The 26643-nt window shown below is 41.2% G+C and overlaps 1 protein-coding gene across 3 annotated transcripts in view; it reads left to right on the top strand.

Annotated features, from left to right (window-relative positions):
* The window catches only part of cacna1ha (calcium channel, voltage-dependent, T type, alpha 1H subunit a), a 483986-nt gene that overhangs the window by 286623 nt on the left and 170720 nt on the right, over positions 1 to 26643 (top strand). For 2 of the 3 annotated variants that reach the window (XM_034190926.1, XM_034190927.1), the window contains exons 9-12: positions 853 to 1091; positions 6464 to 7008; positions 12137 to 12303; positions 15591 to 15785. In XM_034190926.1, coding sequence (XP_034046817.1) covers positions 853 to 1091; positions 6464 to 7008; positions 12137 to 12303; positions 15591 to 15785 — 1146 coding nt within the window. The remainder of the gene's footprint in view (positions 1 to 852; positions 1092 to 6463; positions 7009 to 12136; positions 12304 to 15590; positions 15786 to 26643) is intronic. The other variant, XM_034190928.1, reaches the window with a different exon arrangement.

Raw genomic sequence — 26643 nt, 5'->3', positions numbered from 1 at the left:
TAGCTAGAGCAGCCTCTGATGTCACTGTGCCACTCTACTCTAATTGCCTGTCAGTCCGTGCCTCAAAAAAAAAAAAAAAAAAAAAAACAACAGAATGAAACTGATTATGTTTTTTTAACCTCTTAAAATAGGTCAAGGTTAGCCATCTTTGAGCTTGACTCTGGCAGTAATAGGACTGGACTTATGCTGAGCACAGACAGATGGACAGACAGATGGAGAGATGGACAGACCGACGGATGGACCAACGGATGGACCGACGGACGGACCGACGAATGGACGCAAAATCTTGGCGGCAATACCCGATGGCCATAATTAATGGCCTCCAGTAATAAATGGAATAGTTTTGACTGTGTGCTTAGTCTCCAAAGTGACATTGACATATGACAAATGTTCCCTCGTAATGTGAAAACTACACATGACAGATGGTGCAAACTCATCCCTTTTAAAACCCTATTAGCTAAAACAATAATTTAATTTCCCTTTTTACCAAAACTGGAGCAACTTAACGTTTGATCCCTGCACAAAGTGAAATTGATCTTTGTTATCCTATTTGGTGTTTGTACCCTATAACTCCATAACATTCAGTCATAGACAGTCCAAATTATACCTTTTTGCAATATTTATGATCAGCCACTGAAGGTAGTATATTTTCAACATGATTGGAGCATTTTTAAATTTTCATTTTCAAAAATGGTGACCATGACAACATAATAAAAATTCACAATGGCTCAATATCCACGTTGTTTTTTTTTTTAGTAATATGTTTGGCTACATCTTTGCCAAAATTGGCACTGTATCACCAAATGTACAATTTTTATGAACAAAAGTTACTATTTATTTTTCCCCATCCAGGTGGGATCTTTCTTCATGATCAACTTATGCCTGGTGGTCATTGCCACCCAGTTCTCAGAGACCAAGCAAAGAGAAAATGCCCTCATGAGGGAGCAGCGAGCTCGCTACATGTCCAACGACTCCACGCTTGCCAGTTACAGCGAGCCGGGCTCATGTTATGAGGAGATGTTGCGCTACATCAGTCACCTCTATCGCAAGTTAAGACGCAGACTACAAAGGATATACTTTGGATGGCACAGGTGTAGTATCACACTGACCCCAACCAAACCCACCAAAAGGACAAATATCAGTTGTTTAGAATTCAGAGGTTAAATGTTAAGACTGGACTACAAATAAAATAATGTTTTTTTTAATTCTTGTGACAGAAGGACCATAAACATATCAGGAAACTTGTGATGATAACATTTTCCTTCCAGCTGTTCACTATTGGAGAATCCTCCAGTGTCTTTTCACAAAACAATTCATGACTCATTTAGGGCAGCTAAAATTTAATCAGAGCATTTAATAATTTATTATGCGTGGGTAATTTTTGATCCTCCAGAATCACACTGTGCACATTCCCAAAATACATTGAGAACCATGTCTGTAAGCTTTTACAAAAACACTCACACACTAAAAAATGAAATTGCTTGAACCAACTTAATTGAAATGTTTCAAGTGGTAACACCTGAATGAATGAAGTTCTTTGAAATTAAGTTTGTATGTTAACTTGTGAACTTAATTTCAAAGAACGCAATTCTTAATTGACTGAACAACTTGCATCTTAACTTAATTTAGCCGACGCCGTTGTATATGACGGCTGAGACCAAGCTTTACTAAATTATAAATAACTTTTTAATGATATGAGATAGAAACTTACTTTTTTTGCTGAAAAGTTAACTCTGCAGACTTTTGAGCCAGCCATTGGCCATCTTTGTACTCCTCATAGAAGCTGTGTGATGATGTGCGCAGTGTGAGTGTCCAATTGGAATTGGTTCACCGTCAAATGTTTTTCCAAAATCCAATCATATGGCAGATTTACCTTACGTGAAAAGCCAACGATCATTTTCAGGAGTGATATGTTACTAGTTGGCCCATTTGAATAGCCCCCTGGGTGTTCCAATGAGTACATACTACTCCAGTGTGCCCTGCGCCATTACGCACAGCGAAAGTGAAAGCAGACGGAGAGTCTCTAATGACAAGCTCACGTGCTCAAACAAAGAGTGTGTAACTATCAGGATTGCTCCACTAGTTTGCATGTGAATGTTACTTGATAACTCTGTTGCTTTCTCGGTGTAAAGCACTGTTTACCATACCAAAATAACAAAACACATAGATCATTTTGTATATATTGTTCAAAATGTGCATTTGTGTTTATTGTTTGAACCTTTTTGTTGTACAGTCTTTCACACAAGACCGCAAATTACCTTTGTAAAGTGTCAAAACAGTTGTTTATTATAGTTTGCTGTGGGTTTTGAATAAATGTGTGTGGAAAATTATTTTTTGCTTTTTTCCTTTTCTTATTTGTGATTGTAAACCTTTATTACACTTATAAAACACAACAAAAACATATATTCTCAAAGCATGGGTTGTCCTGAAAAAAGAGACATAAAACTTGATTGTGGGATGCAGGGAGAGCTGATAACAGCAACAATAAGACAATTATGCCAGACGAGTGAACTGTCCAAAAAATGCCCTCAGACCCCAGAGGGTTAACAAAGAACAAAGAACGGGTGATACCAATTGAAACAATTCTATTAAGTTGTTTCTTTTTTCAGTACATGTAACACACAAGCAGATTCACACAATACAACTTTAGCATTGTACACAGGTGATGCCCAGTTGTGAAGTGTCATTGACGTCATGTGATTTCCTCATCTTTGAGAGGATGGTTGCTAGGCAACCTCCCATCCTACATTGATGCCTCTTTGAATCTAGCCATGTTAAAGATGGAATTGAGTCACATTGCACCCATCTTTAACTCGTATCACTGAACTTTGATCTTGAGTGTTCAATACTTTTATCTAGTTATCCTAATGTTTGCTAAGTATTTGGATATTGCAGACAGACATGACATGAAGACAAGAAATATAGAATGAAGGAAGGAAGAAAGGAAGGAAGGGTCTATATGCATTTTGACATTGTCGATACATATTTCATATTATGCTGCATATTACATACTACATTCCATTTATATGTTGCACAACACAATACACATTATTATAACATACCACACTACATATTACATATGACCCTACAGATTGCATACTACACAACATAATACACATTGCATTACATGTTACATATTATAGAACAATTTGTATTATATATTTCAATACATATTATATTTTAACTCATATACCTTTGCATACTGCATTACAGGCAGGTCTACATACAGGGCCTCATGTATCAACGTGCGTACGGTGATATTTGAGCGTATGGTGTACGCCAAAACAGCTGCGCTACTTGGCATTTATCAATGTGGTCGTTGGCGTACGCTGCACTGAAAATATACACCAGGTCGAGAGGTGGCATAAATTATACACCAAAATGAACCAGCACTAGAATCCACATAAAAATGTAAATGATCAACATGATAAACAGTGCCATTATACAAATCAATGCATATGTTACATAAATAACACTTTCCTGATTATACTACATAATAATCAATACAAATCCCGCTTTTGTGGGATTGTTGGTCTCGAGCACGATCCGTGGCCACAGCGCTGACCGCAAAGAAAGCGCTGTGCGCCTTTTTCTCCAGACTTGGAGCCTGGAACCAGAGCAGGGCTGAGCTTAACTTTATGTGGTGTGATCATTTTAGACAATGAAATTGATAATTACAACTGTAGTGTTCTCATTCCCTTCGCCCGTGCTGCAGTCAGGTTGTGTCGTCTCCATTTGTTTGTCACAATAAAATAAATAAAGAAATACATCTTAAGAATAAAGAAATCTGAAAAATTAGGCATGTCTTATTAATTGAGCGAGCAAATATCCACATGTCAAGAATTATTGACATGTGAAAAGAGAATACAGTGGTCCCTCGCTATAACGCGGTTCACCTTTTGCGGCCTCGTCGTTTCGCGGGTTTCTTTAGTCCAATTTTGCATGCTTTTTTTACAGTGCATTGTGGTCTGTTTATAAGAATCTTCTCGCCCGGAAGAAAAAAAGAGCGCCAACAACTACTCATAACTGTGTTTGTCACTCGGAAACAGACACCTGCAGCCAGGTGTGAGTGGAAAAAGGCGCGGCGTCAGGACGCAGAGGTGCGATCTGTGAAATACTGGTCAGTCACTATTAATAATTTCGTATGTGTCCAACCTGGTAGATTGATCGTTAAAATTAAATTCGTTAGTTCTAAAAGCCGTCATAATTATTTATAGGAAAATGTTCTATTTTTATTTCTCAAACAAATGTTTGGGCCTGAAAACAGGTTGGTCTTATTTTTCTAATAAGGTTTGAACTTTGAAAGTGTTTACACATGAGAGAAAAGTAAGAAAATGTTCATGCCTGATTGAGAAAGTGTATAAAGTGGTTTTGCAGCTTTGAAACGTCTATAATAATTGTAAAAAATAATGCTGACTACGTTGCAGTTTCATGTATTACGGGCTATTTTTAGAACATAACTCCCGCGATAAACGAGGGACCACTGTAACACTTTTTTGTTTATACTACAAAATAATTGATACGACGACCGCTTTTGACGCTCTATTGGCACACGTCGTGATTGGTGGAGTTCTTTTTCTCTGCCGTCTTCCTAGCTTCCATGTCGTAAAATGAGGGTGTGTCTGAAGCGGAGTCTGAATATTTATGGGCGTGTTTATTATAATTACGATTGTTTTCACCTGCCGCATTTATCAAGGTCATGTCAGGCGTACGCTGGAAATGGGCAGGTGCACACTGCTTGATACATGTCACGGCAACTTTGGTGTACTTCAAATTTACACCATAAATTTACGCCACAAGTGCGCAACTTTGATACATGAGGCCCACAGTGAGGAAAATAAGTATTTGAACACCCTGCGGTTTTGCAAGTTCTTCCACTTAGAAATCATGGAGGGTATGAAATTTTCATCTTAGGTGCATGTCCACTGTGAGAGACATAATCAAAAAAAATAATCTGGAAATCACAATATATGATTTTTTAATAATTTATTTGTATGTTACTGCTGCAAATAAGTATTTGAACACCTGTGAAAATCAAAGTTAATATTTGGTACAGTAGCCTTTGTTTGTAGTTACAGAGGTCAAACATTTCCTGTAGTTGTTCACCAGGTTTGCACACACTGCAGCAGGGATTTTGGTCCACTCCTCCATACAGATCTTATCCAAATCTTTCAGGTTTGGAGTTTCAGATCCCGCCAAAGATTTTCTATTGAGTTCAGGTCTGGAGACTGGCCTGGCCACTCCAGGACCTTGAAATGCTTCTTACGGAGCCCCTCCTTAGTTGCCCTGGTTGTGTGTTTCGGGTCATTGTCATGCTGGAAGACCTAGCCATGATCCATCTTCAATGCTCTTACTGAGGGAAGGAGGTTGTTTGCCAAAATCTTGCAATACATGACCCCATCCATCCTCCCTTCAATACGGTGCAGTTGTCCTGTCCCCTTTGCAGAAGAGCACTCCCAGAGTATGGTGTGGTGTTTCCATCCCCATGCTTCACGGTTGGGATGGTTTTCTTGGGGTTGTTCTCATTGTCTAAACATGGTAAGTGGAGTTGATTCCAAAAAGCTCTATTCTGGTCTCATCTGACCACATGACCTTCTCCCATGCCTCCTCTGGATCATCCAGGTCATCACTGGTGAACTTCAAACGGGCCTAGGCATGTGCTGGCTTGAGCAGGGGGACCTTGCAGCCCTGCAGGATTTTAAACCAAGACAGCATCATGTGTTACTAATGTAATCTTTGTGACTGTGGTCCCAGCTCTCTTCAAGTCATTGACCAGGTCCTCCTGTGTAGTTCTGAGCTTTCTCAGAATCATCCTTACCCCACAAAGTGAGATCTTGCATGGAATCCCAGACCGAGGGAGACTGACAGTCGTCTTGTGTTTCTTCCACTTTCTAATAAATAATCCTAACAGTTGTTGTCTTCTACCAAGCTGCTTGCCTGTTGTCCTGTAGTCCATCCCAGCCTTGTGCAGGTCTACAGTTTTGTCCCTGGTGTCCTTAGACAGCTCTTTGGTCTTGGATATGGTGGACAGGTTGGAGTGTGATTGATTGTGTGAACAGGTGTCTTTTATACAGGTAACAAGTTCAAACAGGTGCAATTAATACAGGAATAGGAGGACTTCTTAAAGAAAAATTAATTAGGTCTGTGAGCGCCAGAATTCTTGCTGGTTGGGAGGTGTTCAAATACTTATTTGCATCAATAACATACAAATAAATTATTAAAAAAGCATACATTGTGATTTCCGGATTTTTTTGTAGATCATGTATGTCACAGTGGACATGCACCTAAGATGAAAATTTCAGACCCCTCCATGATTTCTAAGTGGGAGAACATGCAAAACCGCAGGGTGTTCAAATACTTATTTTCCTCACTGTACATGCATACAGCTGACTTTTATATAAAACAGAGGTAGATATTGCTTTCTTGATCCATTAGTAAGTTTACATTTGTTTTCATTTTCCAGTAAACGTCGCAAAAAAGTAAATCCCAATGGAAATGGTGGAGGCACTAATGGCGGTGGTATTGGACATGGTCATGGTTCCAGCCATGGGTGTGGTGGCTCCGGCCTAAGAAATGCAATGTGGCTAAGACCGATCCACAGTCTTCTGCAGCACCATCAGCACCAGCACTGCTGCCTCAGCAACGGAGGGCAGCACACCATCAACATGACAGTCGACGAACAAAAGGACAGAGAAGGAGGTGTCAGTGACCAGGTGGAGATGGAGGTGGCATCACTTTCTGTCCAAAGAGGAAGTACATCTGTACATAAGAGGGGTGTTGGTGAATCCCGTATCATCACTCAGGGCATGGGGGTTCTGCTCGGGCGACTGAATGGAGGGATGAACTATCCGACATTTCTGCCATCATTTGTGAGCAGCTACAGCAGCAAAACTCCGCCCCCACATTCGCAACAGTGCGACCTAAACCTGGAAGAGCATCACACAAACAACCAAACCCCTGAGCACACAGAGAGTCTCAACAAACTTTACCAGCTCATGGGACAACACAGTAAGTGAACACACACACACACACATCATGTTTCATTCAGTAAATTAATAGTTAGGGTTTGTATCCTACCTTTCAACCTGGATACCTGTAGATGACATTCTGTTGCAGAATGGTTGTTGCAGGTTATCAGGTGATGAAGTGTCCACAGGTTTCACACCAGAAAACCATCAGCCATAATTTCTATTCTTTAAGTCAATGCTTCATAGCCCATTTTGCACAATTTTATTTATTTTAAGGATACAAAATCAAAATAGATGCTACTCATGAAGGGTACTTATAGTAATAATGTGGCAGGTGAGTACATACCTGCCACATTATTACTGTAAGTACCCTTCGTGAGTACCAGGTTCGACTCCCTTTTGCTTCAGGACTGGCATAACCATTTTAATTATTTCTGCCTCAGGGAGTTTGGCCCATGTTTATGTATATGATCACATTATGCAGATGAGGAATATCATTTGCACTGTGATAGACCATCACCTTTTGTTCATATGCGTGATCCAGTAGCCATGCACCTCAGTGGTGAATATCCCAGTGGCTGAAGACAATCAAGGACCCACCCACATATCACGTGACTGTGGCATGTAGATGGGATAGATCAGTTTTCCACATGGTGGGGGGGGTTACTGTCCAGAGCTCATGTTTTGTTTTGTTTTGTTTTTTCCTCCGTGGTGTGGATTATGCAGCAATACACAGCACCAGCACAGGGTCCCAAACATGACCTAACCTGATCATACTGTCATCACACCATTACATGACCACAAGTCTGAACTGTTGGCACAAGGCAGGATGGATCCATGATACAAGTCATTTCAACCCTACCATCTCAAAATAGGTTTTCAAGGGTTCTAATTCTTGATTTTGGTGAACATGCACTCAGTGAAAACCTGTGTCCCTGCCTCTGAATTCAACAAGGCTGTCTCAGTGGATCATTCGTCCTTTATGGATCATTCTCTGACCCTTTATGAGGTTGTTCATGGATATTGCAGTGGATCAACAGTTTGTAAAGTATTCAAACCAGCCTATCTGGTATCAATAACCATACCACATTCAAAATAAATTCAATCACCTTTCTTCCCTTTACTAATGTTTGTTTTTAACTTCAGTAGATTCACTTGTGTACATCTACATGCCTAAAAGTAGAGTTTCTGCTGTGTGACTGAATGATGCAACATTGGCTATATGGAAAAGTTGAACAGTTGTGCTTAAAAAGGGGGCTGGTCAGTGTATATTTTACAGTGTATTAACTGAAGTCAAGTTTAAACATAGTATGCATTCATTTTTGGATAATTCTTAACACATTTATCTAGGGGTGGGGGAAAACTGATTCATGATGCATTAAGATGTGCATGTTGGATGATTGACGGATGTCAAAAATAGATAATAGGGTTGTAGGAACATGGTTGCAAGCCAACTTTAACAAGCATTTTTCACGGTCGTTATGCAAATGTGTACTTCTACTTTCACTTGAGTCATTTCTTGCACCTGTAATGTACTTTTTATTATAGTACATTTGCCATATGGCCTCATTAGAACCAGCCTCCTGCAAAATCTGGAGGTAGACGGCGCACATAGCAGCTGCAGATGCAGAGCTACATTGCAAGATGAAACAGAAAAAAAAAAAATTGTTTTTGGACTACAAGAAGTATCCAGTGACAAATTCTGGGTACACATGAACTCTGTTTCTACTTCTAAATATAATAGGGCTATATATATATATATCCAAACAATATTCCCACCAGGGTTGAAGGAAATCCATCCAGTAGTGCAACAAATAACTGAAGCAATCATTCAAATGGTGAAGCAAGCACCAAATTCAGCACAAATACTCCTTAGACATTACTCTTTTGAAAAACCGACTGGCCCCTTGAATTTTCAATAGGCAGCCAGGTAGGGATCAATAGAGGAATTACACAGGGGTCAAAAGTCATATCGAAAACTATACCACATTAGTTGTCTGATCATAAACATACCAATAAGATATAGTTTGGACTATCTATGACTGAAGGTTCTGGAGTTATGGGGTAAAAACAGCAAAAATGGTGACAAAGGTCAATTTCAGTGCAAATTATTGGTTGAGCTAATAGGATTAATAAATGGAATAGTTTTGACTGTGTTGAATGCTTAGTCAAACAATGTCAACGTCCATTGGATTCTATGACATGTGACATGTTAACCCATAACATGATAACTAAGGGTGATGCAAGGTGCAAAATATTTCTTTTTGAAACCCTATTAACTCAACCAACAATTTGCACCACTTTTTACCAAAATTGGAGCAACTTTAACTTTTGACCCCTGTACAAACTGAAATTAACCTTTGTCACCATACTTGCTGTTTTTACCCCATAACTCCAAAACACTCAGTCGTAGATAGTCCAAACTATACCTTTTTGGAATCTTTATGATCAGTCAAATAATTTGGTATAATCTTCAATATGATCGGAGCATTTTTAATTTTAAATTTTGATCCCTGTGTAATTCCTCTATTGACCCCTACCTGGCTGCCTATTGGACATTCAAGTGGCCAGTTGATTTTTTTTTTTTTTAAGAGTAATGTCTAAGCAGTATTTCTGCCAAATATGGTGCTGCATCACCATTGCATCACCATTTTAATGATTCTGTCAGTATTCTGTTATCTGCTGCACTTCAGCTGTTTTTGACTTATCTTGTCCACACACACACACACACACACACACACACACACACACACACACACACACACACACACACACACACACACACACACACACACCACTGAAAATAATACCCTACTGTCACCACTTCACGATGCACAGGGTAAAACAAGCAAGCAAACAAGCAAACAAACGAAACTGTGATTGTGCATTTTGAACAAAGAAAAAAATTCACTCCTGGATCTAAATTTGGGCAATTGCACGCATAATTACTTTTTTCTCTTACAACAACCAAAATGTGGATGAGATTTAATGCAGTTATGTTTACAGAAGTTAATTCTAACAACTAAAACCCAATAAACCTGTTCAACATTACAGAATATATGACATGCAAAAAAACGAGTGTGCATGCAACAGCCCAGAGTTTTATGGACACACCAGAGGATGTTAGTACTTGTCATTATGAAATCATTGCACTGGACCCCAAGCAGAGAGCAGATAACGTCATACCCAGCCGGGGCCTATAGACAGTATAGACAATTGCTAAGGTTGGGGTCCATCCAGGGGGGAGCGCCACAAATGAGGGGGAAAAACTAAATCAATTTCATGATTCTTATGCTAAAAGTAGTTAATACTATTTAATATAAAATAAATATAAGCTGATATTGATGTAACTGCATAGCAAAGGCTATTAAATAATAATGATAATGATGAGAATAATTTTCTCATCCCCCCACAAAAGTATCTGAGGAGCGGAGCACTTTTCAAAAAGAAAAAAAGAAGAAAAAAGGCCCAAACTGTCTGGTGTTGCGTAGTGATTGATTATGTGAATAACAAGTCAACAATGTCAAAACGGACCAAAGTTTGTGGTCCCCAGAGGAGGAAAAACAAGAAAATTAGAGGAGGAAAAACAGGACCAATCGAGGCACAAGAAAAAAAATATGAATGATGATTCTTTTTTTCTTTTTCTGTTGCCTTGCATCAGTGTTAACATGTCTTCATCCATGGTTTGTTAATTCCTAAGTCGTGAGGCATTTCAGGGTGAGGTTCGCCTAAAGTGACCTAACTTAAAATAAACGGTGTTTAGTTGTGGTGGGAATAGTTGATAGAGGCTTTGAGCGGAGCTTCTTCCCGTCATTTTGACATGCATTGATCGTCAATATCAGCAGGCAACTGATTACATTTTTATTCAACCCAATCTCATGTGAGTGGGCGAAGTCAGGGGGTTATGATTAAGAGAAGGGTTACAAATAGTAAAATAAAAATATTAATAAAAAAAAGCAACAAAACATGAATGGGCTGGAAATGCCATGTGGTTAAAGCAAATCTAAATTTTTTCCATGCTTCTAATAGCTAAAAAAAAAAAAAAAAAAAATGCTACAACATAAGTGTAGTTCATGTTGTCTGTGTTTGTTTATGCACATCAGGGGTAGGCAACCTGTTCCAGAAAGAGCCATGAGGGTGCAGGTTTTCTTTGCAGCCACTGACTCCACCAGGTGATTTCACTGATTAACTGATTCCATCTGCTCAAAGTGATATTAATCAGTAAAATCACCTGGTGGAGTCAGTGGCTGCAAAGAAAACCTGCACCCTCATGGCTCTTTCTGGAACAGGTTGCCTACCCCTGATGTACATCATTAACCCCCTCAAATCCACCGAGGTGCCGGCACCTCCACATGGCAGTGTCTATATATTGCAGAATAGGCACATACATTACACGTTACATACCCCTCTTTTCAGATGCTCTTATGAGGTATTTATGCATAAACCACGTGGTCTGAAAACAACTTTCATATGATGATGTCATAGATGAGTTTGCTGCATGGAAAATAAGGAGAGTCAAGCTGTAGCAGGTGTGGCAAGGAGGTGGTTTTAAGGTTTCTAGTTGCAAGGTTTCTACTTTGTTCTATGTGTTCTTAACTGTTTTTATTGACTTATTTGACATTTTATTCTATATATTCTATATTCTATATATTTATTCTGTGTAGTTTCTTGTGTGAGTGTGTATATAAAATGTGGAATTTACTGTGTGTGTATGTGTGTGTGGGTGGTTGGGGAGGGGGCGCCATTAAAAATCTTGCCTAGGGTGCCAAATTGGATAGGGCCGGCACTGGATAACATGACAGATTAGGCAGTCACATGTCATGTTTGTTTTATTTCTGTCTGGGATCAAGCATGCCTGAACCTACTGGTTTGCATGATACTTAATTATGAAGCCATATGGCCTGTTCGTTACTCATTCATTTCCAAGCCCTGCTATCAATCTTACTTATGAACCAAATCTGATAAGAGTCCCTGCAGGAGTTCAAACAAGTCTACAGAGCCATCGTGTGAGCACCCTGTCAATCACTGGTGCAAGCTAAATTGGGCTCAATTCAACTGAGCTTTTAATGGAGTTACTTTTCAGCACAAATGCAGATTTCAATGACAACACAGGAGACATTATAAAGTGGTTTCTGAGTGTTTGCATCCATTTATCCATCCTCTTCCAGGTCGTCAGAGGCTGCTGTACCAGCTGGCAGGCGTAGTGCCCAGCCCTCTGCTGTTAGAACTGCTCAGCTGCCCTCTGTGTGCCCGCAGCCTGGAGACATTGGAGCTGGAACTGGAAGACTTGGAGGTGAGCAGGGGAGAGTCTGATGAACAACATGACTTCCCCCAGGTGAGAAACCCTGGTGCACGAAGAGGAGGGTAATGATCATTTTGTCATGAATGACTTAAGTAATGACTGAGGTCAGGCAAAGTTGCAGGAGTCTATGGTCTTGGGAGGGGAAACTTCTTCTAGCATTTCAAGCAATCTTTGCTGCCATCTGGGAGGCAGTAATCATCCCAACAAACTGGAAGCAAGGATGCGTTGTCCCTCTTTGCAAAGGAAATACCATACAACAGGAATGCAACAATTACAAGCATACTGCACTGTTCTCTGTGCAAGGCAAGATACCTACAAGGGACAGTCAGGAACGTCCAGCGCAACACAATGCGTGGCAGCCAGTGGAACAAAGCACGGTGTCCAGCTGGGAAAATAGCGGGTAGGATCGTCACAACGATGTCCGTGCAAGTGCGCAGATCAGAGTCATGTCAGGGCACCTTTAGTGGTCAGACGTCTGCAAAATTGGATAACCTTCTCCATGAGACTCACCGACTCCTAGTATAGTTTTCCACAGCACAGAACACCCCTGACAGCAATACATTTTTTTTCAATAGTGGGGCGGTCATATTCCTGAAATTGTGGAGCTCCTCCATGATGACTGACTTGGAGATAATGCACGTGAAAGTAACAGTAAACAAACACTAAAACAAATTACAAAATAAAACACATTGGCCTGGCACTGTGAGGTGAAACTTGTCACTGGATTAATGGTACCAGAAATGCAGTTATCAGTTAAAAAAACACACACATAAAAAGGATATTGATGACGTAGTGCCTTCTGGGTTGACTTTTCCAATATGCAAGAGGGAGAATCCAGGGTTCAGGGATACAGTAGTGTTCAGAATAATAGTAGTGCTATGTGACTCAAAAGATTAATCCAGGTTTTGAGTATATTTCTTATTGTTACATGGGAAACAAGGTACCATTAGATTCAGTACATTCTCACAAATCCAACAAGACCAAGCATTCATGATATGCACACTCTTAAGGCTATGAAATTGGGCTATTAGTAAAAGAAAAAAGTAGAAAAGGGGGTGTTCACAATAATAGTAGTGTGGCATTCAGTCAGTGAGTTTGTCAATTTTGTGGAACAAAAAGGTGTGAATCAGGTGTCCACTATTTAAGGATGATGCCAGCACCTGTTGAACATGCTTTTCTCTTTGAAAGCCTGAGGAAAATGGGACGTTCAAGATATTGTTCAGAAGAACAGCGTAGTGTGATTAAAAAGTTGATTGGAGAGGGGAAAACTTATACGCAGGTGCAAAAAATTATAGGCTGTTCATCTACAATGATCTCCAATGCTTTAAAATGGACAAAAAAAAAAAAATAGAGACGAGTGGAAGAAAACGGAAAACAACCATCAAAATGGATAGAAGAATAGCCAGAATGGCAAAGGCTCACCCATTGATTAGCTACAGGATGATCAAAGACAGTCTGGAGTTACCTGTAAGTGCTGTGACAGTTAGAAGACGCCTGTGTGAAGCTAGTTTATTTGCAAGAATCCCCCGTAAAGTCCCTCTGTTAAATAAAAGACATGTGCAGAAGAGGTTACAATTTGCCAAAGAACACATCAACTGGCCTAAAGAGAAATGGAGGAATATTTTGTGGACTGATGAGAGTAAAATTGTTCTTTTTGGGCCCAAGGCCCGCAGACAGTTTGTGAGACAACCCCCAAACTTTGAATTCAAGCCACAGTTCACAGTGAAGACAGTGAAGCATGGTGGTGCAAGCATCATGATATGGGCATGTTTCTCCTACTATGGTGTTGGGCCTATATATCGCATACCAGGTATCATGGATCAGTTTGGATATGTCAGAATACTTGAAGAGGTCATGTTGCCTTATGCTGAAGAGGACATGCCCTTGAAATGGGTGTTTCAACAAGACAATGACCTCAAGCACACAAGTAAACAAGAAAAATCCTGGTTCCAAACCAACAAAATGAATGCCTCGCAGATGTGAAGAAATCATGAAAAACTGTGGTTATACAACTAAATACTAGTTTAGTGATTCACAGGATTGCTAAAAAAGCAGTTTGAACATAATAGTTTTGAGTTTGTAGTGTCAACAGCAGATGCTACTATTATTGTGAACACCCCCTTTTCTACATTTTTTTTACTAATAGCCCAATTTCACAGCCTTAAGAGTGTGCATATCATGAATGCTTGATCTTGTTGGATTTGTGAGAATCTACTGAATCTACTGGTACCTTGTTTCCCATGTAACAATAAGAAATATACTCAAAACCTGGATTAATATTTTTACTCACATAGCACTACTATTATTCTAAACACTACCGTATGTGTTGATCCACACTCTGTTCAATGCTTACCCAGAGTGGGTGCTGGATAAAGTTGTGACTTGGGTGCTTTTGTTGGTAAAGCAAGGTTCTCTGACCTTGACATTCCAAACAATTGTGTGATATTTATGGAATCCATCAATGCACTGATTGCAGCACGTGAGAACTTGAGTGAGGATTTTGAGTGTTTTGATTTATGATTTTACTGGATCATCATGGAGGTCCAGGCTTTCATTGACTTCCTTGACTCAGCAACCAGCAATGTGTCTGTATTTGGTGAAAGTGTTGACCCTCTGAGCGACTGCATGATCTCAACAGTAAAATTCACATTGGTCTTTGAGGTTGGAAGACAACTGAGAAATTATGGAGTCATGAGTAGAGGTATTTGGTGATGCAGATATCTTTGCAGGTGTTCAAACATCTACTTCTTCAGTGTCCTTATGCTTCCAGCTTTACTGTGTGGTCTAACCAGTAGCTAAAAGAGGTGAGGTGTTATCTTTGGCACCATGTCTCTCTGGAGAATCTTTGGATAAAGATGGCTTTATTGTCGTGCCAAGTTTCTGATTAATTAAATTAATCAATTGCATAAGGCATTGTCCTTGAATTGTAAAAGAACATCAGCTACAAGTCAACTCTGCCATCCGTGACCAGCCTCCAGCATTTAGGTGCCTTTGTGGTGAGGACCAAAGCAATGAATGTTTGCACATCAGAACCCAAAGTGGTTCTATAGTATGGTAAAAGCAGTGATATATGGCACCGGCTCATGCTCCCAGACTTGAAGTAACCTGGACTAAAGCAATAATGGTCAAATATAATGTTTTTTTTGTTTGTTTGTTTTTTTTCATAAAAATGCAAGAGCATATTTATTTTAATGTATACTATATTTAACATTTTAAATTAAAGGACAACAACTGTGGAAATGATGATATATGTGGTGAAAAGAAAATTCTCCCTACATCCCTTTCTCCCATTTTAAGTTACTTATATTTGCACTTTGCAGGGAGGAGATCTGAGAGGTGGGTGGAGTCGAAATCGACAGCAGGGGGCTATAGCATACAAGAGGAGAGTGTTTCTGGCCTGGATCAACTTCAGGGAAAAGCTCAAGAGGATTGTAGAAAGTAAATACTTCAGCCGAGGCATCATGATTGCTATTCTCGTCAACACCCTCAGCATGGGCATTGAGTACCACGAACAGGTAAGAGGGAGGGGAGCTATGGACTTGTCTGTAATGTCGTCTGAATGATTATCATGACCTGCCGGAGCACATCTCTAGAGAGGAAGGGAGCTCTGTGCTCGCCATTCCTCTATGCATGGTACCAGAACTGCCAGCAGCAACATTCACTCTAGATCACTCTGTATAAATTGTGTGTATGTGTGGTCTGGAAACAATCATACCTATCCCAGCAGACATAGGGCAAGAGGAAAGGTACACCCTTGACAGAACGCCAGTGTATCATAGGGCCACATATAGACAGAGAAACTCATTCACGCCAGCACGTACACCTATGATTGATTTACCAATTCACCTAAACTGCATGTCTTTGGAAGTGGAAGGAAGTTGGAGCACCAGGAGGACCCCCCCCCCCCACACACACACACACACACACACACAGCAAATATTTGGAGCAGCATGCAACCAGCATGCTGGCATCGATTTGGCAAGTAAGTGCTGTAGAAATGCAGTCCATTTAATATTTACCAGCTTTGGCTGGAAAAGTAACCTGTAATGGACAGGTATCCTGTTCAGGAAGAGTTGTACACTAATCTGCTTCAAGCATCGGAATACATGTACCAGTACTGGTACCAATGGGCCTCATGTCCTACATCAGAATTAGTTCTATACTGTATTCCAAGTCTCAAGCTACTCTCACACAGATCGCATGTTTGTCATTTGGAGGCTTGTGTAGCACTTGCCATTCAGCTTATTAGAAACATGCCACACAATGCCGTACGGTTGCCGGCACTCACCAGGGTGTCACAAATCTTTTGGTCACCCCTGTGGCTCTTGTCATGCCAGAGTGGTCCATGTCATAAGGTAAGCTTCTGTACTTGGGTCTTGGCCCAACACACCAGCCACAGAAGTGACCAGATATTCAGCTGTGATAATTTTGGTATATACCATCAAAATATACGCAAACAGGTGAAAAAAAAGACAAATGTTTTGGTCATGTTCAAAAGAAGAAGAAGAATGCCTTTTATTGTCATTATACAATGTACAATGAGATTAAAAGCCAACTCCATAATCAGTGCAGGCAAGTAAGAAGAAAAGCAGCAATATGAAATAATAAGTATCAAAAAATATATATACGATGTAAACATTAGAAGGTAAGGTGCACGGTCCTGGATGATATGTACATTGCAGAATAAGTATGTTATTATATACATTGTTAAAAATTATAAATATTGCACATTATGGGATGGAATGTTGTACATTATCTTCGGTGCATGCGGAAATTCAGGATGGTTACCCCTTTGGGAAAGAAACTGTTTTTGAGTCTGTTTGTTCTGGTCTTAATACACCTGTAGCGCTTCCCTGAGGGCATCAGGTCAAACAAAGCCAGGGTGGGAGCTGTCTTTAGTGATGTTTAGGGCTCTGCTAAGGCAGCGGGAGCTGTAAATGTCCATCAGGGAGGGGAGAGGGCAGCCAGTGATCTTTTGGGCTGTCTTTAAGACTCTCTCGAGCCTCTCCCTGTCTGCAGCAGTGCAGCTGTCATACCATACTGTGATGCAATATGTCAGCAGGCTCTGAATGGATGCTTGATAGAAGGTCTGCAGCAGGTTGGAGTCTAGCTTGTGCTTCCTGAGGACTCTCAGGAAGTGTAGCCACTGCTGAGCCTTCTTGGTGACTGCTGTGATGTTCACAGACCAGGGGATATCATCTGAGATGAGGACACTGAGAAACTTGAAGGTGTGAACCCTCTCCACACGCTCACCATTGATGAAAAGGGGGGCTGGGTTGGTGCTGTGCTTCCTGTAGTCAATGATGATTTCCTTGGTTTTCTTGGTGTTCAGTGCAAGGTTATTCTCTGAACACCAGGCTGTCAGCTTCATGACCTCCTCTGTATAAGCTGTCTCATCACCCTTAGAGATGAGTCTGACCACGGTGGTGTCATCAGCAAACTTGATGACCAGGTTGTTTTGGTGGGCCGAACTGCAGTTGTAGGTGTAGAGGCAGTATAGGAGGGGGCTCAGCACACAGCCCTTTGGGGAGCCGATGCTCAGTGTGTCGGTGGAGAAGAGGTGGGGACCAAGTCTCACAGTCTAGGGCCGGTTGGTCAGAAAGTCCTTGATCCAGGCACATGTGAGAGGGAGGAGGCCGAGAATGGCCAGTGTTGTAGTGAGAATGTCCAGGATTATTGTATTGAAGGCTGAACTGTAATCCACAAAGAGCATCCGACCATAGCTCTGCGGCTGCTCCAGGTGGCTCAGCACAGAGTGGAGAGCTACGGCGATGGCATCCCCTATGGGTCAAAGTCTGGAGGAAGATAGACCTTGATGTGCTGGAGAACTAGTCTCTCGAAGCACTTCATGACTACCGGAGTAAGGGCCACCGGATGGTAATCATTCAGGCTGGTGATGGGAAACTTCTTCGGCATAGGTATTATTGTGGTTGCTTTGAGGCAGGACGGGATAACTGCCTGGTCCAGAGAGAAGTTGAAGATCCTGGTGAATGTGGGGGCAAGCTTTTAGGCGCACACTCTGAGCACCTTGCCAGGTACTCAGTCTGGGCCGGCGGCTTTCTTAGGATTCACTGGCAGGAGCACCCGTCTGACCTCATGCTCCTGTACAGTGAGTGGTGTGGAGCAGGAAAGTGGTGGGGGTGGGAGCAGAGCTTTAGCAGATGAGTGCTGCTGGGATGTATCAAAATGGGCAAAGAAGCAGTTTAGCTCCTCTGCCAGTGGCGCACTCAGGTCTCCTGATGGCACATCACAGCCCGTGAAGTTTGTGATGTCTTTTATGCCCTGCCACACCTCCCGTGTGTTGTTGCTGGCCAGGTGGGACTCTATGCGCAACCTGTGGTCCTCTTTGGCCCTTCTCACTCTTCTTTTCAGGTTAGCTCGAGCAGCACTGTACAGAGCTCTGTCACCAGACCTGAAGGCTGCGTCGCGGCCCCTGACGAGTGCACAGACTTGGCTGGTCATCCAGGGTTTCTGGTTTGGGAAGACCCGGATGCTTTTGTCCACAGTCACATTTCTGACACAGAACTGGATATAGTTCAGTACGGTTCCCGTGAATGTCTCCAGTTCCTGATGTTCGAATAAGTCCCAGTCCATCTGTTCAAAGCAGTCCTGCAACTGGGAGAGTGCATTTTCAGGCCAGGTTGTAACAGTCTTTGTAGTGGGTCTGGCACTGTGTCTGATAGGGGTGTAGGCTGGGGAAAGCAGCAGGGAAAGATGGTCTGACTGGCCGAGGTGGGGGAGGGGTATGGCTCTGTATGTTGCTTGATATTTGTGTAGACATGATCAAGAGTGTTCTCGTCCCTGGTAGAACACTTGACATGCTGGTAGACCTTCGGGAGTACAGTCTTCAAGTTGGCCTTATTAAAATCCCCTGCAATTATGTGAACACCATCGGGGTGAGCCCGCTGCTGTTCGTTTACGGTGTTCAGCAGGAGAGAGAGCACTGTGTTTACACTAGCGTCGGGTTGTATGTACATAGCCGTGATGATCACAACAGTTAGCTCTCTCGGTAGAAAGAAAGGCCGGCATTTTACAGACATGTACTCGAAGTCCGGGGAACAGTGATTGTCTATGATTGTCCCATTGTTACACCAGATTTCGTGCACATACATACAGAGCCCCCCTCCTCTACTCTTACCGGAGTCCTCAGTCCTGTCCCAGCAGAGCAGAGTGCACCCTGCTAGCTGCACACTAGCATCAGGAATTCCCGGCTGAAGCCAGGTTTCGGTGATAATCAGAACACAGCAGTCACGAACATAGCGGTTTCCAGTGAGTTGTAGTTCCAGGTCGTCCGTTTTATGCACCAGGGATCAGGCGTTGGAGAGATACCGACTTGGTAGAGGTGGCTTGTGTGGTTGTTTCCTTAGCCTTAGCATAACAGTGGACCTACGGCCTCCTTCTGCTTCCTCTCTCTCCTCTGTCTGTGTCGCCTCCTAGACCTGACAACAATCCCGGTGGTCTTGCTATGTCATCTGGGATGTTGTGCGTGTAGTGAACAGATATCTGACGTTTGTCTCCGATATCCAAAAGCATCTGGTGGGTGTATCGGATGTTCGCAGTACCAATAGTGCACAAAAGGAAGAAAAGCAAGAAAAAAAGAAAAGGAAAATAGCACTGAAATGGAGAGCTGTAAGCCGCAGCAACCATGCGCGCTGCCATAACAACAACAACAACATTACAAACACTTGCCACTCAGCTTCACTCGTTGTGTGATTGCCGTTTACACCCCATTAATGCACCGTGGACAAGCCATCTGTGTGACATGCTTGAAAGCACCAGGTTATTCAGAAACTCTAAATCCATGTTAAAATAGTGAGGAAAAAAGACCGAAGTCATTAATACATTAGCCAGGAAACAGCAGACAACACATTTCCTTAAACACAACTTAACTCTGCACACACACTGGTAGTTGTCAATATTGGCGGCAAATGCCAGTGGGTATAACACACCAATGGTTACCTCTAACATATACTTTCTGTGTAAGAAGGAGGGTGTTCTTGATCTGACCAGATATAGTGATATAATACATGGAGAGGAACACATCCGCTCCATGTGTTGAGGTTTTCTAGACTTTTTGTACTGGCTCATTTGTACATATTACAATTACATTAAGTAACTCATAGCTTCTGATCTCCAATGCAGTGTTTGTTTGAACATCTGTCAGTGGCTTAAATAAGCAATTTCCTTATGTTTTCTGCCTGGTATAGTAACATTACTTAAGTCATTACCTGTGCTCCTTAATGCCTTGCATGCCTTATGAATAAATAATATGCTAATTAAATTAAATTTCCTTCTTGTTGCATGAAGTAATACATACATATACTACTTACATTCTGATGTGACTTATATGTGTTCTTTTTTCCCTCACTCTTAAGGACAGTTGTAACTTATATATTAAAAATATGCTATATAGTTTTTAGTATCCCAAATATCTAATGGTGTTGTTCTACATGGTTTGGTACTCCTTCGTCTGTTGGGATGTGTTAACCAGTCTGCGTTATCAAAGTTTTATAAAATGCAGTAACTTTGTGTTTGATGCAGTTCTCTTAAATTTTTCTGACACTCTGGCAGCACAAGATGTCTCTGTCCCCAGCTACATCATCATTTGCTGGAGGGAGCGTTAGTGTCAGTGTTAATCTCCAAAACTGCAAAAAAGTAAAGAAGCCTTTTGGGTGAACTTCTTCAGTCTCACTCCTAGTCCAGTACTTGGAGTCAAACTCTGAGAATGAGAGAAAAGAATGTTCAAATAGGATCCACTCTACTTCTAATTCACTCACATATCCAAACACATTCAGACCCTCCGCAGTATTACATTTCCAAAGTACTGTGTGTGGCCAACAACTGCTTTACTCTATATAAAACAGCACTCAGCCAACCATTCTTTACATCTCACTTTGTGGTGGGATACACACATTTATGGTACGGTCATGTCATTGTGTACGAACAAGACTCAAACTCTTTCCTCCCTCTCTCTCTTGCTTCTCCTCCAATTGTCCAGGAGATGTGTGACTTTCTATCTTTGTTGCATAAACATCAGGAGTGACTGGGAGAGTCATGGCCTTATTGGGCCAATTCTCCCAGCACACAGACTCATGTGTTATGTAAGAGTTTCTCCTTACCTTCAAAACATCAAACTGTTAAGAGACTGTGAGTGTTTTTCCACCACATGGTAAATGCTGGACTTAGAAATTAGTACCTGTTTTCATGTATTATCCCACATGTTCTTCTCACCAAACATATTCTAGCTCCTCTTAAAACCTGCATCTGTTTGTTGGTTGGTTAGTAACATTACAGAAAATTAATGAGCCAATTTCAAAACAAAATTGGTGACGGGGTGGGGCATGGGTCAAGGAACAACTCATTAAATTTTGGTGTGGATCCAGATCAAGAGGCACATCAAAGGACAGCAATCAGTATTCAGGAGAATCAAAGTTCCATATCAGGATCACAGCTCAGCAATCACAGACAAAATTGAACGATCAGGATTAAGGTCACATGCAGGATCAAAGGTCACTCACACAAAATGGTCTCTTCATCAATATAATTTGGTCCAGATCCAGGAATTGGTTTGGATCCAGTGGCCAAAAATGTATTTTTGGGTGCACTACATAGACTGATGTATGCCCTATGCTCGCTATATGCCACAATATCAGTGTACAACTAAATATACATGTGTCTGTAATGGTGTTATTGACTCTGTATGACCTTATCATATGACTTATTTGTGGCTTCATTATGAAGTCAACCATACCAATCGATCACAATAAATAATCACAATATTTTTGTGATCAGTATATGCTACAGATCATCTAACTAGGCTTTTTGGTTGTTGAGATCCTATTTTATTACACAAGGCCAAAATATGGCTATTGGATATTGCAAAGGTCTTGTGTCTGTCCATCCGTTTGTCTGTGCTCAAAATAACTCTAGTCCCATTACTGCCAGGATCTTCAAATTCACAGGGAACATTCTTGGGACACAAACCTGGGACAAGTCAAAGATGGCTAACGACCTATTTTAAGAGGTCAAAATTTGACATTCTATATACTGTTGTTATGCTCATATAGCTGATAGCATAAGTCACAACAGAATCACAAGTATAATATTTTGTAAGCCATTCCAGCAAATTATTACTAGAGTGATCAATGAGTGATCTAGCACCAGTACTGTTTTCAAAAGTATAAACACTGTTAGAACAGGGACTCTTTATGCAAGGAACAAGCACCTCAGATTCACAAAATTTGATTAGTTCACTTGTATGAGGACTAGAACGATTAAAATCCCCAACAATGGCTAACAATTGTGCATCATGTTCATGAAACAGAGTTGCAACTTCTGCTAAAACATCCTGCATAGTACTCAAGTTAGCACCGACAGTTCTTAAGTCACTGGGCATGTAAACTGCCCAGTGACAATGACACTGTGCACTGTGACAAACAATACTGGTTTACTTGCTACTACTGTTCCTCTCCTTCCCGGCCCCTGTCTTCCTGTTCCTCCTCCTCCCCCTGAGTGAGGAGTTGCACAGTCTGATGGCCTGAGGGACAAAGGAGTTTTTCAGTCTGTTGGTCCTGCACTTTGGAAAGAGCAGTCTGTGGCTGAAGAGGCTCCTCTGTTTGCTGATGATGGTGTGCAGAAGGTGAATGGCATTGTCCATAGTGTTCAGCAGTTTGTCCAGTGTTCTCTGCCACCATCACCAGAGAGTCCAGCTTCATGCCAACCACAGAGTCAGCCCACCGAATCAGTTTGTCCAGCCTGGATGTGTCCTTCTTGGATGTGCTGGTTCCCCAGCACACCATGGTGTAAAAGAGCATGCTGGCTGGTAAATCTTGCTATTCTAGGTCTGTTGGCCATGATTTCTTGCAAAACAGTAAAATATAATGGTTAGAGTGGGCAAATTACAACACCATCTGAAGCTATAATGTCAAAAATCTCATATATCTCCCCGGGGTCATAAGTGACCCTGCACAAGTTTGGGTTATACTGGCCACACGGATTGACCGATCCTTGCAAAATTCTATGAACAAATGCAAGACAAATAGATTGACAAATTCATGGTTGGAAACCTTTTTTCCGATTCAAATTAGAAAAATGGTGCTCAAAAATATATGCCCCTTAACCCTCAAGTGACTCCACTCGGTCACTTGAGGGTTAAGGGGCTGAGGGTAAATAACAGTGAGGAAAGGTTCATTGACCTTAGCGTTATACACGGTGCTGTGACCTTTGTTGAATCGGTGAGTGCGGCACTTGAGAAGCTGAGTGAGGAGTTGAAGAGATTAAGAGCTATTTGTGGTGAAAGTGTCAAACTTATTGAGAGTTTCACTTGTCAAAGCAGTGGCATTCATGTCTCCAAGACCTCAGCCTTTGAGATCAAGAAACACCTGGGTAGTCAGTCATGAGATGCCTGAAAAGAAGCATTTATTGATGCTGACAGCTTTAATAGTGCAGCAGATAAGTGAAACAATCCTTCAAATGGTGATACAAGCACCAAATTCAGCAAATACTGCTTGACATTACTCTTTTGAAAAAAAAAAAAAAAACAGTGGCCACTTGAATTTTCAATAGGTGGCCAAGGTAGTGGTCAACTGAAAATTTTTAAAATGTTTCAATCATATTAAAAACTATACTGCATTATTTGTCTGATCATAAAGATTCCAAAAAGGTATAGTTTGGACTGTGACTGAATATTATGACATTTTGGGGTAAAAACAGCAAGAATGGCAACAAATGTCCATTTTTGTTTCTGCATGGGTCAAATATTAAAGTTGCTCCAATTTAGGTAAAACATGTTGCAAATTATTGGTTGAGCTAATATGATTAATAAACGGAATAGTTTTGATTGTGTTGAATGCTTTGTCTGCAAAGTAAAGGTCAAACAGTGTTGGCATCCATTGGATTCCGTGACGTGAAAATTTATTTAAGATAGAAAATGAAGAAAACACATGCACATAAGTGCACACCTGTAATTATTGCTCAATCTAAAACTACATAATAAACTACTGGTGACAGCAGAACACCAATTTCAAACCTGACAGTTCTTCAAAATGTGATCTTTACCAATTTCTGTACATTTCTTCTTCATTGCAAACATTTGCACAACATTTAAGAAGACTGTAATCATGTAGTTACGAGTGGAACTGATTGAGCTCACTAGACATATTTGGCACTGTGGCTCTAACAGAGGTCCTGCATATACTCGCCAAATTCCAAGTCACCCTATTGCAGTGCTGTCCCACTGGCAAAATATTGACCCTGAGCCAGGTGGTGACCTGTCACTCATATGGTGACCCATTTGGCAGTTGGTGGCCCCTGAGCTAGGTGGTGACCTGTCACTCATTTGGTGACCCCTGACCCAGGTGGTAATCTGTCACTCATATGGTGACCCATTTGGTAGTTGGTGACCCCTGAGCCAGGCGCTGACCCCTGAGCCAGGTGATGACCCCTGAGCCAGGTGGTGATCTGTCACTCATATGGTGTCCCATTTAGCAGTTGGTGACCCCTGAGCCAGGTGCTGACCCCTGATCCACATGAACCTATTTCCTTTTTCATTCCTGCAGAGGACATTTGTCTTGTACCTTCTTCCCAACTTTGTGTTGATTCTTTAGTGTCTATTTTTTCAAAAAGTCATCCAAAATGCAAATAAAAATTAATTTTAAGAATCGGAAAATCTGAGACAACCAAGCATGGAGGATTAATCTAATTATAAGCTGTTTTACTTGAGCCCTCCACCTCATGGCCAGAAAACTGTGAATATTTTACAGATAAGCCTTTTCTCTTTTTGATCCTGCTACATTTACTTTTCCGTGCAGTGCCCATCTGTCGCCACGGGTAACTGGCTGCAAAGTGAAGGATGAATAAATAAAAGATAAAATAACTGGCAGAGAGAGTGCATTCTGGCTACAGGTGTCTGGCTCAAATGAGACGGTCAAACCTTTGCTGGTGGTTTGAGAGAAGCAGAACTCTTTCAAAGATAACTTCATTAAAGTTTTTACGTGCTGGCTGGTCACTGCTCATCCCCGTGTTAGCCGTCCATAACAACATGGCACTGTTTCCTCGCAGTGCATCACACATTGTTCCTGAATCCCCCTGGTATCCTTGATTTCTGCACAGCCATTTCTGCTTTGCTTTGAAAAATGCCACAACTGTCCCAGTTAACTCAAAGGCCATCAGCTGAAAATAGCAAAGATACAGAGAGTTATGTTGCACCCCCTACAGCTGCACTTGGCAGCCAGTTAAACTGTCCTTAGATGAGTCTTCTAATGTAAATAAACTACAGATTCGACCAGCAGCTTGTGTGTCTGTGCATTTTTTATGTTTACAGCTGTAATGGAGAATATAACACTGAGAATCCTTTCAATGCAGCGAATTATGTGCTCTCCAATATAATATGTGTGCATATGTGCAATGCTTAGAAAACCCTCTGTTAAAAAAAAAAAAAATCATACACACACACACACACACACACACACACTGATTTGAAAAGCCATGTAGGCTGAGGGAAAGTTACAAGGTCATTGCTTTGTAGTGTGGCACCCTCTGTCTGAGATCAGCATTTCAAAACGCGTTTGATATTTTCAAGCATCATCTCAAAATTGTTTACCACGCCTGAGGCTCTGTCTGCCGCTCGCGTTACGACACAGACACGTGTGACGCATCCCTGCAGCTGACGTCACACGCACAGCTGAGACTTAAGCTTATGATCTTTGAAATCAAATTTCAGTCCCTGAATTGATCTCTGCTTTATTATGGAACATCTGAGTCCTTTTGCATGGCACATAGGTTCTTAGAGACCATACGATTTTTATGTTTTATTTTTGCAAGCTCACATACAGTGTCCTCCAGCAGGGGTGATTAGTGCACTTGGTTTCACTGCAGAAGGTTACCGGTTCAAATCCCACTCCTGCCACGTTTCTCCATGTAATGTGGAGTTGCATCAGGAAGGGCATCCGGCGTAAAACTTGTGCCAGGTCAACTTGCAGATCCACCTTGGATTTGCTTTGACCACCCAGAGTGCAAACAAGGGAGCAGCTGAAGGGTCTTACTTACATACAGTGTCCTCCAAAAGTATTGAAACACTTGGTATTTCACACATTTTATTTGTTTTTGACATTTCAAATACAAAAAATACAAAAAATTCAAAATTCAAAAATTATCATCCTTAAACTCAAACTGAAAGCACATCTCTACAGCTTGATAGAAATTAATAAATAATACAATTGCCAAGATGATGGTTGCATAAGTAATGGAACACTTTGGTATAATATCTATAAATAATGTTTTATTGCCAATTTTCTTCAGACAAGTCAGGGGATGGATACATGAACATTTCCAAGTCACTGAATATGTCTTGGACTTTATTTACATCAGTTATGA

Source organism: Thalassophryne amazonica, chromosome 16, assembly GCF_902500255.1.
Source record: "Thalassophryne amazonica chromosome 16, fThaAma1.1, whole genome shotgun sequence".
In the NCBI taxonomy this organism is placed as follows: Eukaryota; Metazoa; Chordata; class Actinopteri; order Batrachoidiformes; family Batrachoididae; genus Thalassophryne; species Thalassophryne amazonica.
Note: the sequence above shows the minus strand (reverse complement) of the source record. Positions and strands in the feature narration are given on the sequence as shown.